The sequence below is a fragment of the Abrus precatorius genome, unplaced genomic scaffold (genome assembly GCF_003935025.1).
Source record: "Abrus precatorius isolate BTA unplaced genomic scaffold, Abrus_2018 Scaffold8, whole genome shotgun sequence".
In the NCBI taxonomy this organism is placed as follows: domain Eukaryota; kingdom Viridiplantae; phylum Streptophyta; class Magnoliopsida; order Fabales; family Fabaceae; genus Abrus; species Abrus precatorius.
Window position 1 is genome coordinate 32,181,335 of NW_020874428.1, and position 17,071 is coordinate 32,198,405.

At 35.0% G+C, this 17,071-nt stretch overlaps 4 protein-coding genes across 5 annotated transcripts; 2 read left to right on the forward strand and 2 right to left on the reverse strand.

Moving 5' to 3' along the window:
• Nucleotides 1–604: 604 nt before the first annotated feature.
• Nucleotides 605–3,396, forward strand: LOC113847243 (threonine synthase 1, chloroplastic-like). Its single transcript, XM_027476225.1, has 2 exons — nt 605–735; nt 782–3,396. The coding sequence occupies exon 2, from the start codon at nt 822–824 to the stop codon at nt 2,403–2,405; it is 1,584 nt and encodes a 527-aa protein (XP_027332026.1). The 5' UTR covers nt 605–735; nt 782–821; the 3' UTR covers nt 2,406–3,396.
• Nucleotides 3,397–3,446: 50 nt separating this feature from the next.
• LOC113847244 (WD repeat-containing protein VIP3) lies at nt 3,447–5,988 on the reverse strand. The gene is made up of 2 exons (XM_027476226.1): nt 5,557–5,988; nt 3,447–4,201 (listed from the first exon to the last, which is right to left on the reverse strand). The coding sequence occupies exons 1-2, from the start codon at nt 5,893–5,895 to the stop codon at nt 3,575–3,577; spliced, it is 966 nt and encodes a 321-aa protein (XP_027332027.1). The 5' UTR covers nt 5,896–5,988; the 3' UTR covers nt 3,447–3,574.
• Nucleotides 5,989–6,698: 710 nt separating this feature from the next.
• LOC113846214 (UBP1-associated proteins 1C) lies at nt 6,699–9,832 on the forward strand. The gene is made up of 6 exons (XM_027474223.1): nt 6,699–6,958; nt 7,042–7,116; nt 7,402–7,532; nt 8,358–8,814; nt 9,066–9,179; nt 9,275–9,832. Exons 1-6 carry the CDS (start codon nt 6,872–6,874, stop codon nt 9,335–9,337), a joined length of 927 nt encoding a protein of 308 aa, XP_027330024.1. The 5' UTR covers nt 6,699–6,871; the 3' UTR covers nt 9,338–9,832.
• Nucleotides 9,833–10,160: 328 nt separating this feature from the next.
• LOC113846215 (60S ribosomal protein L18a-like protein) lies at nt 10,161–14,781 on the reverse strand. Of its 2 annotated transcripts, XM_027474226.1 has the most exons (7): nt 14,591–14,781; nt 14,301–14,399; nt 13,674–13,742; nt 12,559–12,669; nt 11,575–11,701; nt 11,385–11,502; nt 10,161–10,523 (listed from the first exon to the last, which is right to left on the reverse strand). In XM_027474226.1, the coding sequence occupies exons 3-7, from the start codon at nt 13,681–13,683 to the stop codon at nt 10,449–10,451; spliced, it is 441 nt and encodes a 146-aa protein (XP_027330027.1). In that variant the 5' UTR covers nt 13,684–13,742; nt 14,301–14,399; nt 14,591–14,781; the 3' UTR covers nt 10,161–10,448. The 2 variants fall into 2 exon arrangements, with proteins under 2 accessions (XP_027330027.1, XP_027330025.1); XM_027474224.1 differs by lacking the exon at nt 14,301–14,399.
• Between the last annotated feature and the right edge of the window lie 2,290 nt (nt 14,782–17,071).

Below are 17,071 nucleotides of genomic sequence, written 5' to 3' on the forward strand. Positions count from 1 at the left end.
AAAAGACTAGCTTTTTTAATCGTTCAACATATAAAAAAAGCAATTATTGATGTTGATGGTGAGAGACTAGAATTTTATGCAGTTGAAAATTCAACCATGCAGGAATCCATATCAGAGCCATGCATTGATAATTCATTTCCTCCCCATGCCAGCTTCTCAACTCAGCAATTTCTAGTAAAAAATTTACATAATCTTACCGCATTTAACTCGAGTACATTAATTTAATAAGAGCAAATATTTATTGTAATATAATTTAATTCACTAAGCACATATATCACTATAAAAAAAACACCAAATCATCACAAGTGAATCAACACTATTTTTTCAATTGAAAATTCAATTATAATTAATTTGCCGAGATTTGAATTATTAGTTTCATATTTTTATACAAAAGTTAATAATTAACAAATTTGAATCTTAATTATGAAAAACATATATTAAATTTTTAAACTTTTATTTATTATATATTATTTATATAAATGAGTATATTAATTAGATACATGTTAATTATTTTACTACAATTACACAGTGGGAATGATAACCACATTTTAAACGTTGGAGAATATTACCTGCACGTGCTCATCAACGAGGAAGCCAGCCATAGATCTGATGTGAGTGGAGTCAATTTAACATCCATGAAATCACTTAGGAAGATAACCATAAATATAAATAACAAACAATAACCATTCATCCATCATCATTTCCTTCACCACTCTCAGTTAACTTAAGCACTCACTTTCCCTCTCTTCTTCTTCTTCTTCTTCTTCTTCTTCTTCTTCTTCTTCTTCTTCTTCTTCTCAATCCTTGTTATAATAACAAAAATGATGTCTTCCTTGTTGAACCCCTCTTTTTGCATCAACCCTATTCATATTCATTCAACTTCCACCCTTAACAAGAATAACCGTTTCGCCTCCACCTTAGTAACATGCACCTCCTCCACATTCGATCCCTCCTCTCACACCTCCAACAATCACTCGCCTCCGCAGCCGGATCCGCCCAACAGCATCAAAGACGAGGCGCGTCGAAACCGCTCCGCCGCCCACAACTTCACCGCCAAGTACGTCCCCTTCAACGCCGGATTCCATTCCTCCGAGTCATACTCGCTCGACGAAATCGTCTACCGCAGCCGCTCCGGCGGCCTGCTCGACGTACAACACGACATGGATGCCCTAAGAAGGTTTGACGGCGCGTATTGGCGCGCGCTCTTCGACTCGCGCGTGGGGAAAACCACCTGGCCTTACGGCTCCGGCGTGTGGAGTAAGAAGGAGTGGGTGCTACCGGAAATCGACGCAGACGACATCGTAAGCGCCTTCGAAGGAAACTCCAACCTCTTCTGGGCCGAACGTTTCGGCAAACAGTTCGTAGGAATGAACGACTTGTGGGTCAAACACTGCGGAATCAGCCACACAGGTAGTTTCAAGGATCTCGGCATGACGGTTCTGGTGAGTCAAGTGAACCGGTTGAGGAAAATGAACCGGCCGGTCGTCGGAGTTGGTTGCGCCTCCACCGGGGACACCTCCGCGGCGCTCTCCGCTTACTGTGCCGCCGCAGGGATTCCTTCCATTGTGTTTCTCCCCGCGAACAAGATCTCGACGGCGCAGTTGATCCAGCCGGTGTCGAACGGCGCTCTGGTGTTGAGCATCGGGACGGATTTCGATGGGTGCATGAAGTTAATCAGAGAGATAACAGCGGAATTGCCAATTTATTTGGCGAATTCGTTGAACAGTTTGAGATTGGAGGGACAGAAAACTGCGGCGATTGAGATTCTGCAGCAGTTCAACTGGGAGGTTCCGGATTGGGTGATTGTTCCGGGTGGGAACCTTGGGAACATTTATGCGTTTTACAAAGGGTTCAAGATGTGCAAGGATTTGGGGCTTGTGGAGAAGATTCCGAGGTTGGTTTGTGCTCAGGCTGCGAATGCGAACCCTTTGTATTTGTATTATAAGAATGGGTGGAAGGAGTTTGAGGCTGTGAAGGCTAAGACTACGTTTGCTTCTGCTATACAGATTGGGGACCCTGTTTCGATTGATAGGGCGGTGCATGCTCTCAAGAATTCGGAGGGGATAGTGGAGGAAGCCACGGAGGAGGAACTTATGGATGCCATGGTGCAGGCTGATTCTACTGGGATGTTTATATGTCCTCACACTGGGGTGGCTTTGACGGCTCTCATAAAGCTTAGGAATAGAGGTGTTATTGAGGGTAGTGATAGGGTTGTGGTGGTTAGTACTGCGCATGGGTTGAAGTTTACGCAGAGTAAGATTGATTATCATTCTCGACTTATTCCTGGAATGGGTAGCTATGCCAATCCCCCTGTTTCTGTTAAGCCTGATTTTGGCTCTGTCATGGATGTGCTCAAGGATTTCTTGCACACCAAGTTCCCCAAGTATAGGTCAACTTCCATATAAGTAACCCAGTTGTGCTTAATTCTTTTTTTTTTTCTGTTCACCTACGATCGTCAGTTTTGTAAAATTTGTTTACGGTATATGAACAACCTGCTTGTGGATTCTCGCCCTCTTGGGGCTGCTAACACATTACATTACCTTACTGTCGACAATGCAACTTCGTGAACTATTTTCTTAGATGTTTATGACAAGTAAACATCAAGAAAATGCTACCCGAATGGACTTGTCGTGTATAGTACCAGTTATTCCCTTGTTGGTTATTTGTACAGGAGATTTTCAATGTGTTATTTTATTTCAAGTGTAATCACATCAAATAAACCTCGAAGCTTTTGTTACTGCTGAAAACCACTCTCGGCCGAAGATATCGTGCTGCTAGACTGTCTTGGTATGTTTGGATTTGCAAAAATCTTGTTTTACAATCAAACATGATTGCATCCTTAAGAGTAACATTTGACTGAAAATTAAAAATGTAGGTTGAAAATTTCATATTTAGTCTAGCTACCAACTTGCTTTTGATATAAAAATCTTAAACATATCTTTTGCTTCAATTTAAAATCTTTTCGGTAATATATAAATTTTATTAAATTATCTAAAATAAAGTTTGTAAATAATTTCCAAAACCAAACTGTATAGAAATGTTGAAATAAATCACTTCCGCTCTCAGGGTGATCACGGGCAAATACAGCGTTCTCAATTTGACAATCACGGGAGACTTGGCGCTTTTCCCACTCGGCTTTGTAACTAATAGCAAAACAAATAACAAATCTTAAGTCTGCTGCGCACTTCAACCTGTATCTGCAGGCATCATCTTCGTAGTCAACGGTTTAAGACGCAAGTATAATAATCGATTGCGACTTGCCCAATATAATATCTTCTAACAGACTTGTGGGCTGATGCTATTTCGAGATAAACTAGGCCAAGTCATGAAAGGTCATATCCACTGCATCATTTTTTTCCAAAATTTGCAACTGGCGGATAAAATTTAAGGTAAATTCTTGAATGCAATGACTAAGAACAAATCATGAACAAAGGATACGGAATCAAAACTCGCATACAGTATGTACAAGGATGCATTTTTTTCAAATCATTTTGTAAAGAGAAAGCACTACAAGTTGATAACATTCCACAAAAAGTACAAATACACCGTCTCCTTATCGTGCGCAATATGCAAATCAGGAATAATCATACAGGGAAATGCTCTTGTCATCTGATACACTAGCAAGCCGACCACTTCGCACGTCATTACCTCCAGGTGGTCTAAAAGCCACTCCCCATACCTGGTCTGTATGGTTGCTCATTGTCTGAACAGATGCCCTCATGCTAAGATCCCATAGCCTTACAGATCTATCACTAGAACCTGTGGCAATGGCTGACCCATCTGGGCTCACATCCACACACAATACCCAACTAGCATGGCCTGACATGGTCCCGACTAATGCTTTTCCCTCAGCATCATACATGTGGACGTTACCATCATCTGAAGCTGTAAACAGTAGCCTTGGATCATAAGGAGAATAAACAAGAGATCTCACAGCCATGAAGTGACCTTCAAGGTGATGTAAAAATTTGGCACGTGGTACATCAAAAACAGAAATGGTGCCATCCATTGAGCCACAAGCCAGTCGTTTTCCATCAGGGCTCCATGCAACTGACAGCACAAATTTCTTGCTGCTGCTTTTGTCAGTAGGTTTGGGACCTTCTGGACGAGGAATTGAAAGAGTAGCAACCAGTTCCCACGTGGAAGTGTCCCAAAGCTTGACTGATGCACTACCTCCGCCAGCAACTGCTAGAATGGCACCCTGAAGGCAGGGAAATTGGTTGATTAAATAACTCTGTATTATTAAAAGGATAAAATAGTACTCTGGATAAAACGCTCATTTTCAACAGTATCATAAGGTGACAAAGCAATGAATGCTTTCTGCTATACTGCAAAACAAAATGGAACAGGTACAATTTCCATAGAAGGGTACATAGTAACAGGAGGTCAACAAAGCAAGGTAACAGTTTGTGGTTTGTAGTGCAAGAATTGGGGAATTGAACAAGTCCCTTTATGCAACAAAGGGCTATTTTGGGTCTCAGATTCTTGCTTATAGTTTTGTTACATACAACCTTCCTTTAAAGAATGTGGATGAATTTTCTCATGATACTCATCTTGAAATTTGCACCCCATTTTTAAGGGTGCATGACCCTAAGCAAAGGGTATGCTTTGAAGAATATTTAACATGACTGTAAAATCAAACATTTGCATGCAAAATAGCTCTTAAGCATGGCCATCACCCCATTTTTAACGAGGAAGTATATTTTTAGCATGCAAAAATGCCCACACTAGTGGCGACAAAAAACAAAGAGTCAATTTCAACACATTTGCCACGATTGTTAAACCATGGCTATCACAAGAAAAGGAGAAAAGATAATCGGTACTAAAAATCAGTTACGTAATAAAACAAATATAACGTGAAGAGATTTCATTGGAAATGAATCTTTCACTACAACCAGTATGTATTGTTATGCTTGCTTGACTGGTAAAAGAAAACTGCCTAACTGTTTTTCATACGAATTTCTTCACACTAAATAGCTCTTCTGCCAGAAAAATTAGTTAAAAGAATGCTTTGACATAAGGGCAGTCTCTTACTTGTTTTAGACTTATTAAGCCCATACCCACAAAATATCCCTAAAAAGTGGCTGGGTAGGAAGGAAAAACCTTTCTCCAAAAACACAGAAGCATTTGCACACGAATGCAAATATTAACTGTTGATTAGAAATACTACTACATTATATAAGTTTCAATGATCATTGGTCACATGTCACGAATCAAAGCAGAAATCATTTAGAATGTAAATACTTCGAGCCCTGACTTAGCAGACAGAACTTTCACTTAGGGTTGACGAAGCCTAATGTCATCAATCTCTAAAAGAGGAAAGAAAAAAGATTACGAACACTGAAAATTCTCTACGATCTTGAACATCATCATAACTAATCACTTGTCTGCAAAAATAATAAGCCAGCATTTCATACATAGCAGGTTTCACTGTTTTAGGGATTTAGCATTAGCACCAAACGAAAGGAATCGTTTATGTTAAGAACAAGAGACCTGCTTGATTAAAACAATTGAATAAAGTGAAGAGAAGAAAAACCCTATCATTATGATTATTACCTTGGGATCGAAACGCATTTGCCAGACTTCAGAGGGAGGAGCCTCGAGGGTGGCGATGGTGGCGTTGGAATCGACATCGAAGACGCGAACGAAGCTGTCGAGCGAAGAGGAAGCGGCGATGGAGCCGAGGGGGTGAGCGGCGACGGAAGCGACGCCGAGGCAGTGGCCGGTGTTGGTGCGCTCCAAAACGAGTTCGTCAGATCTCCAGAGACGGACGGTTTCGTCGAGAGAGCCGGTCAGGAGGAGCGGTGGTCGGGTGGCGGTTGCGGGTACCCATGTGACCGCCCACACCGAATCGTCGTGCGCGTTCTCCACCGATTTGATTCCACCCAGTTTCATTGTTCTCTCTGCTATATGCTCTTTCTTTCAGTCTTTCCTCACTTCGCAGCATGGACTTCGCTTATGCTGCACTCCAGGTTTTCAACTCTGCTACTGCTTCACTTCATGGGCCTCTCTCTTTTTGCTGTTAGGCCCATTCATGGACTTTTCTTAAGAATAAGGAAAGTCAGACAAAAACAAAAAAAGGAATAAGGAAATGCTGCATTGTTAGCTAATAGCTCCTTTCCCTCGTAACATTTATTTGTTGATAAAAATAACAACATATTTTGCTTTAAGCAATAATTTATAGCTTATTTGGTTTGTGTTTGCATTTATTACGATTCATAATTGTCAGATTAAGAGAATGCCAAGGTTTATGTTGATCTGTTGGTTCTTTTAGGCTTTGGAAGATCTAATACAGTATGGCCTGTTGTTCTGGTATATGAAATTTTAGGAGGATGAAATGTTCAGAGTTTTCATGAAAAGAAAGTTACCGAGTTTAATGGGTATTTTAAATAATAAACAATGATACATAATATAGATTACAATTTTTAATTTAATATTTGTAATTACAATTATTTTACTCTTGTTTATTTACTCATGTATAATATAAAACTCTTCACTAAAATAATATGTACTAACACAAATTTTAGAACATGAAAAAATTTAAATAGAATTTCTAATATTATATATAATAGTTCAAAAGATTACATGATTTAAAAAGAACAAAGGATAATAATAAGAACATTTTTTTGTTGAATTAATATTATTTTTTATTTTTGAAATCTATAAAATATAAATAAAGATAATTAATAACCAAGGTTAAAATTTTAAGATATAAGTAGAATAAGAAGCATAATCCCATTATCCTACCCACCCAAAATTGGGAGCAAATCGAAAAACCCTAGCCGGCTGGTGAAGGCTTAAACCCAGAATTAGGTTAACGGCAATTGCAGAACAGAAGCAACGTTGTGACCTTGAAAGTTAAAACTCAGACATGGTTTGGTTTCAATGTGAAGTTTGTGGAGACAACCTCAAAAAGCCTAAGTTGGCCAGCCACTTCCGAACTTGCTCCGCTCACAAAGTTCTCATTCAACTCCGCTAGCTAATAGTTATTTCTCATTCACATTTTGATGCCATTCCTCATTTTTTGTTTCTGTTGCGCAGTTGTCGTGCATTGACTGCGGGGAAATATTTGGGCGTGATACCGTTCAAGATCACACACAGTGTATTACGGAAGCGGTGTGTCTCTCATTCTCGCTATTCATTGTTATTTCTGAATGATGCATGCTTAATCACTTTCTTCCGTTTATACACGACGACGTTTATTTTGTGAAGATGGGTGGCTCTCTATTTCTACTAATGTGCAAAACAAGTATCTGATATGATTTCTCACTTTGTATATAATTACATTGTATTTGTTGGTTTACTTTTATTTTTGTCAGCATTCCAATTTTAATATAAGTTTTTAAAATATATATTAGCAATCTCATTTTCCCTGCTACCTATGCTTACTTTGTTTACCAGGAAAAGTATGGTCCTAAGGGCCAAGGGAAAACTTTGAACGTTGCAACTGCCAAGCCTAACCAGGATAACAAGCAAAGAGCTGAAGTTGATATTAATGTGGGGTTATCTGAGCATCCTCCATGGTTCTGCAGGTATATACTCTGCTTGACAATCTTTCTAGTGTCATGGTAGTGGTCAGAGTCATTCGTAGATGGTGTATTTATGTTAGAGAGCAAATGGAAATTGAGGTGCTGTGTTATTGTTATGTGTTTTAAAGATTATAAGAGTAAAACATTTATCATGGCCTGCATACTCTGTTCTGATAGGATCATTAAGGTTGAAGTTCAAACCTTTTATCTCCATGTAATGTAAATAGTGGATATAAAACTTAGGTGAGCCTATTGTAGAAAGTTCCAGTGCACTAGTTGAATGTGAATCATGTGCCTTCTGTTTTTGTTGAAGTATGCTAGGGGGGAAGGTTTGATGTATATGTTTAATGTAATATCATAACCTTAATTTTTTAAAACAAGTGGATTCTTGAAGTATAGTTCTGTTTAAGAGGATGCTTGCAGTTGTTAATGATATTAATGTTAACTTATTTATAGCCTGTGAGCATTGTTTGTTATAAATCTTGTGAAAATGCATGCTCTTAAAGTTCAGAGAATATTTTTCAGTTTTATTGGTGTCATCTACTTCATGTGAATATGTTGCACTGCCTGCACATTGCTGTCTCTTTCTTCTTTTCCTTTCAAAACATATAAGATTGATAACTTATACAAATTTGAGTGTCAACTGCCAAAAGTAGCGTATTATCTGAGAGTTTGAGACACTCTTTAAAAAGTATGTTAGTATTAGAAGGAGATTCATTGTGATTGGCCATTGTGCCCAGCATTTTCAGCTAGAAAGAGTTTTTTTTTAAAGATTGTGTCACCTTTATGATTTTGTCTGACTTGTTACACTTTTCTGTGGCTTTGCAGTCTTTGCAATACAAAAGCTACAAGTAAGCAAACACTTCTTCTCCATGCTGATGGAAAGAAACACAGGGCAAAGGCCCGAGCGTTTCATGCTGCAAATCAACAGCCTTCCCGGACAGACAAATCTGCCCCTGATGCAAAGGTTGCTGTGGGGACTCCTAATAATGACAAAATTGGGGAGCTGCCAAAATTGCACGAGTCTTCTAAACAAAATAACTCAAACACAGGGAATGAAATTTCTTCAGCAAAGAAAAAGAGAAAGCTTGAAGCGTTGGAGGATGACCTTATTAAACAAGGCAAGAATGACACTTCAGTTGACATGGGAAATGGGGAAGTAATTCAGGGTGAAGCAACTGGAGAGAGCAACTTGAAGAAAGAAGGCATAGTGGAATCTCACTGTACTAGTGCTGTCAAAAACAAAATAAAATGGAAGAAGTTTATCAAGTCAGCCTTGAAATCTGTATGTGTTTTGGATTATAGAATGAAATCGTTCCTTGTTTTGTGCTTAATTTATCTGTTATGTTATACTGATCTTTTCTGTATACAATGTGCATAGAGCAGTCATATAGAATCAATGAATTTTAAGATGAGCTTAACTAGAGCTGTGACGGCATCTATAATGAACTTGCTAAAAATGTGTGTTTGAGTGTTGGTCTCTACATCTAATTTCCCTGCTGCACCTGAATGTTGTTATTTTTATGCTTGTGGCAGCATCCTGATGGAATTTTGAAGATGAAGAAACTGAGAAAAGTTGTCCTCAAAGAACTGCAGGAGTCTGGAATTGTAGTGGATGAAGCTGAATTTAGTGAGGCGCTTGAGAAGAAGGTAAGTCCATCTAATGGATTGTGTATCTGTTTATTTATACGGTAGACATAATTATGAACAAAAATAAGTTTCCTTACGAAAGATTTGTGTGACAGATCAATTCCAGCTCCAGATTTGCAATTGAGAACAAGTATGTGCGTTTGCTGGCCAAAGATTGAGCTCCATGGAAATTTTCGTGATTCTATTGTGGTTTGGTAGACATTCATTCATAAAAAAATTAAATCTCCTTATAGAAAAATTTTGTGAACGAGAATACGGTACTGTTGCTTTGTGCAAATATTCAATTATTATCATCTTGCAGAAAAACCAAAGAAAACATCGAGGCAGAGAAATTTGTGTGGTTATAATGTTGAGTCATAAGCAATTGTAGAATTTGCGAAACATGCGTGTTCTTAAACGTGACCTTGCTCTCCTATATGAACGCTATGATGAGTTTATCAATCAAGGTGTACTTTTTCTTAGTAAACAAAATCATTATGTACTTTTAAGTTGAGGGAGTTCCATTTAAATTATTGTATTCGACACATCTCTAGCGTCTGTAATATGATATTTCCTATGTATATAATAAACGAGAAGGGTAGGATGAACATTTGTTCAAAATTAGTTTTCAAGGGTGGTAATTTCCCCGCCTTCCTAGTTCCTTCCAATTAAATGACAAGCTGGTTTCATGTTATTGGGTTTGAGACTAGTTAGTGCCGTAAAATGAATCAATATTGTGCAAGAGTCAGAACTATACGTGATTTTGTAAGTGAAGGTTGTGTTCATCACATTAGCAACATTTGCTAAAATTTTAGCTATAAAGTTATATAAATTTGTTTTTTTTAATACGAGGGATGTAATGTGCATGCTTGTGTTCTGCGTTTTTCTAGAATTTTTTTTAATAGAAACTGACCAAAAATGTAATTTAAGCACAACAATTTACTTATTCCTTTGAGCGTTGCACTTTTCTTGTCTAGACGAACATGCACTTCAGCATCCAAAGAGCTATAAAAAATTAATAGTGATTTTGGGAGAATTATAAACACTCACAATATTTCTTTGAGTATACACCAGTTCAGAAAATAATCAAATAAGGGATATGACGTATCATCATTCTCTCAACTTGTGGTACATAGCCGACAGATTTCTTGCTGTGAATTACTTCAACAATGTGCAAGATTTTTCCCACCTATTTGAAGTTTTTATATACATATGTCCAATAGTTTCTGATATCCCATCAGAATTGCTTCCGAATTTTTTTTCTTCTCAAATTTCACCTTTGCACTTGAATTAGAAATAGAGAGACCGTAATTTCAACAGAAGAATTACTGCAATTATCAGCAACGCTACTGAGCACAGTAATGCCTGCAAGTTGATCACCATGTCAATTTAGACATTACAGAAGCCACAATAAAAAAAAGACATCACTGAAGCCAAGTGAAATACAACAATTTGCAAAATCTGTAATCAGAAAATAAATTTAAATGGCAAGAATAATCAAAATAGTTGGAGAACAATCCTCAATATTTATAACTGTTGAAGCTCATTCTGCTTGATCAAGTTAGTCATTTGGCTTGTTAATATATTATTCCTCTGGTGTCAAATAAAGCAAAAGAATAACTAAATTATGCTAATTAAAAAATTAATTAATCTTATGTAATATTCCTAAATGGCAACGTCAAAACTGTGAAAATTAAGAAGTCATTTAATATCTTAATAGAAGAGAATTAAATTTTGGTAACTAGTTTCAAAGAGATTTCTTTCTAGTTTAAAAGGTGTATGAAATTAACTCATATTTCAAAAATTAAAAAAAAAAGTCATTAAAAATAAAATTTGAATTGAATAAGAGTATTTTAGAGATAATTTTATTAAATAATGTGAAATTATTTAAGATTTACTTATATTTTAACCACTAAACCATATTTAAAATTTTCTTATATTTGAGACCAAAGGGAATGTAATTAATGTTCATAAGTGTGTTTGATCCACAAAAGAAGCTTGGACTGTAAACTGGAGTTTCTAATGGTTTCTTGTTTATTTTAGTTCGATCCAACCTGAGCTAAGTAGTAAGTACCGGCCTTGGTTAAACCAATCGTATTTACAGCTAAATTTATTCCAGTGCACAATGTTGCCGTTAACATCTGCTAAAGTATGCACGAGCAAACAGACACACAAACACAAAACAAAATAGACAGAAAGAGAGCTGAGAGAAACAGAAGAGATTACAGCGATTGCAGAGGCTCCCAACCCTGCTCGCTCCCTAGGGTCCTTTCGATAGTGATTTCCAAAATAGAGAATTGTAGCATAGTACCACATAGGAGGGCATAGAAAACCAAAAAGAAATCTGCAATTTAACAAGCAAAGCCATGAGACAAGATGAGGATATAGGGGGAGAAAGTTGATTATAATTACTTACGAGAACCATCCGATCCCACATCCAAAACATGGAAGGGGCTTGTCATAAATTCCCATTGGGAAATCCTCTGGGTCTCTAATTAAGGCATACTTTCCCTTTCCATGCCCTGTTGCATCTATTGCTTGTCCTGCCATGGCCATAAAAATTGTTAATATTTCATTGGGGAGTTGGGACACATTGAGATGACGAGATAACAGTGAAAAATGAAATAGATTTGTACAGCTGTCTTTAACAAGTAAATATCGCACATGAGAAATACTAACAGCACACTCTTGTTTATTATCTAAAATTTATTAAAAATTACAAAAATTATGTGGGTATCATGTTTTCTCTCTCATACTTTGTTAACTTTCAATAAATATTAGCCAATATCTAAGAGTGTGTTAAAGATCTTTTTTTTCAAGGAGGAGGAGCTGCTTAGCCAAAACATATATGTATATTTGTCATAGCATATAGTACATAGCAGAGTCTGCTCTCTAAATGGTGGTAAATGGACAATTGGGCCAGAGATCAAACTCCAAGGAAAAACGGTAAGGGGTTCAAGGGATTTATCAATATCAATATAATAGAAATAGGAATTAAGTGTCACGAAAAATGTGATGCAGAAAACAGACAGTTTCATTCATCAATTACAAAGAGGAGCTGGTTCTTTATGAAGTAAAAGTTGCAAAGGAAAATGGAAAAGGCAACACAGACAAAAAAATAACTGCCAAATTTGTTGCATTTTGGACAATAAATGTACTGTAGTAAGATATATTATTCAGTCACAGATATCCTTAGCTGCATCCCCTCCCTAATTAAAAAAATAATGGAGGATGATACAAGTCCATTGGAGCCATCAGCATACTAATCCTAGTGTTCCAACAGATCCAATTTGATGATAAGGTTTGAAAATAGTAAAATCATGAAAATAAGTGAATACTAGTAAATAAATACAAAATATATATTTTGCCAGGTATACCGACATATCATTAATATTGTTACCTCTTGAATAGTTTCGAGCTGATGGCCTTAAAAGTTCATGATGCTTATCAGAGGCTGATCTCACTAACTCCACTTTGTTTCGCAAATCAACAGCCTCTTCCACCCTCAGATCTGCGAATACCAGGAAAATCTCATTTCATGGCAGGCAAGTTCGTTGAGTTGCATTGTTTCTTCTTGAGTTTCAAATGGCCCTAGATATATTCTAACAGTGGAAAGTCTACAAGTAGATTAACATGCAAAGTACAGGTGACGAAGGCTTGTTCCTATGGACAGTCATGCTTTCCTTGATAATTTTATTTTGATTTTAGTCCTCATATGCAAACAGGTTTAAGCATGATAATATCTATATATTCTTTATGAGGATATGGTCCTTATATATTCCTATGACGGGTTTTGGTCTCTTAACAGCTGGTACCTTATTAAGTTAGAACTATAAAGGGTCAATCCATCATAAAACGTAGGGATCAATACCTTAATAAATAATAAGTAGAAATCTAGAGGGTCTAAACCCCAGTGAGTGGACAACCCAAATGACCAAACACATATGAACTAAAACCTAAAAGAGATACCATTATGACTAAAACCCAAATTGGTGAAAACTCAGGGACTACCATCTACCTTAAACATCTAATTTTCATGGATACGTTCCTTCCCATGAAAATTTATTAGATGGAGATCAATCCTCACAATTTGGCCACAAGGAACAAATAATATGTTGCAATTCTTCTGTTCTTTTGGCCGTTTATTCTTGGCTTTTATTTAATTTCAAACTGCAACTTCTAGAAACTTGAAACCTAATAGCTCAATTATCCAAACAATGATAAACTATGTAATAAGGCTTGAAATCATGTAGACCAAGTGTTGTTCAAAATTCAAATTTCTCGTGTGCCACACTACACCAACTCTAACAATCATATCATTGAATAAATATTGTTTGGATAAATTCTAGTACTGATTTATATGATATCTTACAAGGATCAGTATTTGTGTCAGAACAGACAAAACATGGCAGGACGTCGTGTTTATTGCAAAGAGGAGATAAATAATCAAGCAACATTTACAATCTAAGAATATGCAATTGTATTTATACCCATAGGAAGTAATTGTTTAAGTACCTTTATCCATGGATTGTGGAGTGCGTTTGCACGTCAAGCCTCCAGCTGTGCAAATAACACTCAAAATCCCTGTTCAACAAAATACAATATGTTAGAACAAAATGATTGGTGAGACCAGCATGGTTCCACTTAGAAGCAGATAAACAAAAAAATATGTAACTTGCAAAGTAAGGTCATATTGGTTTGAGTTTTGACGACTTTGAAGCTCAGAAATCTTCAGAATATTTCAAAAAATATGCATGTGTAGACCTGTAGTCACTCGCATGTCAGAACAGGGAAACAAGGCCTCCCATATTCTGAGAAATATCTTATGTTTTCACAAAAATCATACATAATCTTTTTCAGGTTTTCAGTTATTCTGAGAAATTGGGAAATTCTATTTATCCTTCTGACTGCATCAAAATTACAATACACTACTATGTTACATAAACAACCTTTGTTCTTGGCCCTCGGCAGAAGCAGGAGGCTTTTCAATTTGATTGTTAGATTAATCAATTAAACTGTTAAACCCGAAGCTTGTTAATTAAGATACTAATCCTGCATTGTACACTATTTGGATGATATCCACAGTGGAAAACCTCAGCATAAAACTAACGAGAGCATCCTCAATTCAGAACTTCAGCTCACATAAAACGCATAGAAATTCTATCACATGCAGCTTGGATTGCACAATTCATATAAGAGCATGCCAATGAAATGGGCACCAACCAAAAGAAACGAAAATCCCTGAATCTACCGCAACCATCAAGAACAAAAAGGATCAACCAAACAAGAAAAAGAAAAAGAAAACAAAAGGAAAGAAAGAAAGAAAGAAAGAAACTTTTTTTCGCATCTGAAGGAAAAACTAGAATACCCATGTAGAAAAAAAGAAAGAGGGAATTAAAAACAACAGAAAAGTGAGAAAATTAAAGAGATACCGGGCTTTGAAGCACAAGAAGGAGTGGCACCGATCAGAGAGAAGGAAGTGGAATTAATTAGAAAAGAGAGGATCTTCGCATTTGATAGGTGTTCAACAAGAAAAGCAATTGCTGCTTCTTTTCTAATTTATCTGTTCTTGGCGCAAGACACTTCAACATTAAACAACTGAAAGCTCAATAGATTTGACTTTGTTTTGTGTCTGTTTCTGTCTTCTAGGTCTTGGGTAAAGGAAGTTAAAACGAATAGGAAATTCGATTGAAAAGGAAGAAAAACAAATGTAATTGCAATAGCAAGGGGTTAAAAATCCTTTTCTACTCGTCAACATTTTATTTTTAAAACTACCTTTTAATTTATAAAAAAATAAATTTTATGTATTGAAATGATTTGATAAAGTGAAGTAATTAAAATATATATAGGTATACTTTCAAATTAATAATTTTTATATGATAATTTATTGGTGAATAATAGAAAAAAAAATCAACATTCCAGTTGATTTTTATAAAAATATTAAAATTACATTTTGAAATCACTTATCAGTTGTTATTTTAAAAAATTCAACAAAAAGTACATTTTAAAAAAATAAGACAGCCCATATTACTTAATTTTTTTTTTTCAAATGGTGAAATTTCAGTTACTATGCAGATTCCTTGGCTGCTTTCAAGTCATTTTATCTAGTCTTTTCTTGAATCCAAACTCTTCAATCTAAAAAAAAGAAAAATAATTGAACAAAACAGTAATGGACTATTAATTCCCTAATTTGACTGTTAGTTTTTTTTGCATAATAATGTGTTTTGATTGGTCCGCCGCTGGTTGTTGCTTAGTAGTTATGAAATCATTTTAGCATTATTTACCTTCGCATCATATTTTTATACGAATTTTAATTTATAAAAATTAACAAATGATATTAAACATTCCTTTGAAAGAAAATTAAAATTGAATGGTCGATAGCCGCCGGCAGTGACCGTATTTGGGCAAAGCCTAAAGTTTGCTTATTTTTGTTCCAACGTAATTTTTGTGGAAATATTTTTCTTTTTTATACAATGTCAATTGTAATTCATGTTTTTAAAATTCCAACTATTAAATTTATCTCGTAATTTTTGTAAATTCAAATTTGAAAAGTTTCTTTTGAAAGAAAGGTGTGAATGTGTTACCTAATATTGAGTTACGAAGTTTAAAACAAGTGTGCCATTCATTTATTGAAGTATTAAAAGCTTAGAGAAGTTTTTTTATTATTATAAGTAACATTTGAAATTGATCTTTATAAGAAAAAAACTTATTAGTATTTAATTATTAACATTTTAAAGGAAGTCAAAATTAGTTTCTTAACATTTTATGAAATAATTTATTAATATTTAATCTTGATAGGGATCAAAATTTCACGTCTTAAAAATTAAACAGTAATAAAAAATATTTTAGGGGTAATTTTAAAAAAATTTCAAACTTTATACTTGACCAAATTTTATTTAAGTCAGTAATAAATAAAGTGTCATTGTGTGAATGCATCATCAAACAAGGGAACCATGTTACTATGAAAATTATTGGAATCTAATTTATATAAAAAAAAATAACATATAAATATAGGTTGTTGACTGCAACATGTATTTTATTAAATTAAATATATGAATGTTTATATCTCTATTAAAAGACATTGTGATAATAAGTTAGTAAAGGAATATTAGCAAATATTCTACCTAATATATTTTTAATTATTAATTAAAACTTATTATAAATTAATAAAGCATAAGATAAAAACATTAATTTAGGAGTAAAAAAGAGTAATATTTATATAATTTTTATAGTTTTTAATAGATTTTAACTAATAATAAAAGGTGTATTACAAAGAATGTATTAATAACTTGTATATAGGTGAAACAGGGTCTTAACATGCTTAATTTATAAATCAAACAACCGAATTGATCACATTAATATTCTTCTTGATAAGTCTTCTCTGTTTTGATGTAAATTTACAATCTTGTCAAAATAATGATGTAAAATAAAATAATTTTCAATCACATGTGTACGATAAAAGAAAAATGTCAATGTAATATTTATTGCTAAACGTTTAATCAGAAGCAAGTTTAGAAACGGTTTTCTTTCTCATTGTTGAACTTTCTTCTTGTCTCCCTTGAAGAAATAAAAAGAAAATACTAGTAATTAACTTAATATTTTGCAATGTCAGCTCTTGACTCCATCAATCATAGCCAAGGGTGATCGATGCTATGCAAAACTAAATAATTGGAGTTTAATGTATTATTAGTGTAAAGCTTTAACATTTCATAACGTTGTGTATCACTAATTAATAGTATAAAAAACTTTATAATAATATGTGAAATACCTTAATGGAACAATTTTACGTTGCCGAATATTAGTTACAGTTGATTTTTTTTTCTTATAAAAATGCTATACCTCAGTAATTTATGCTAACTCGTATATTCCTTTATATACTTCGGAACTACTATAAAAAATTTCATTACCCTTTC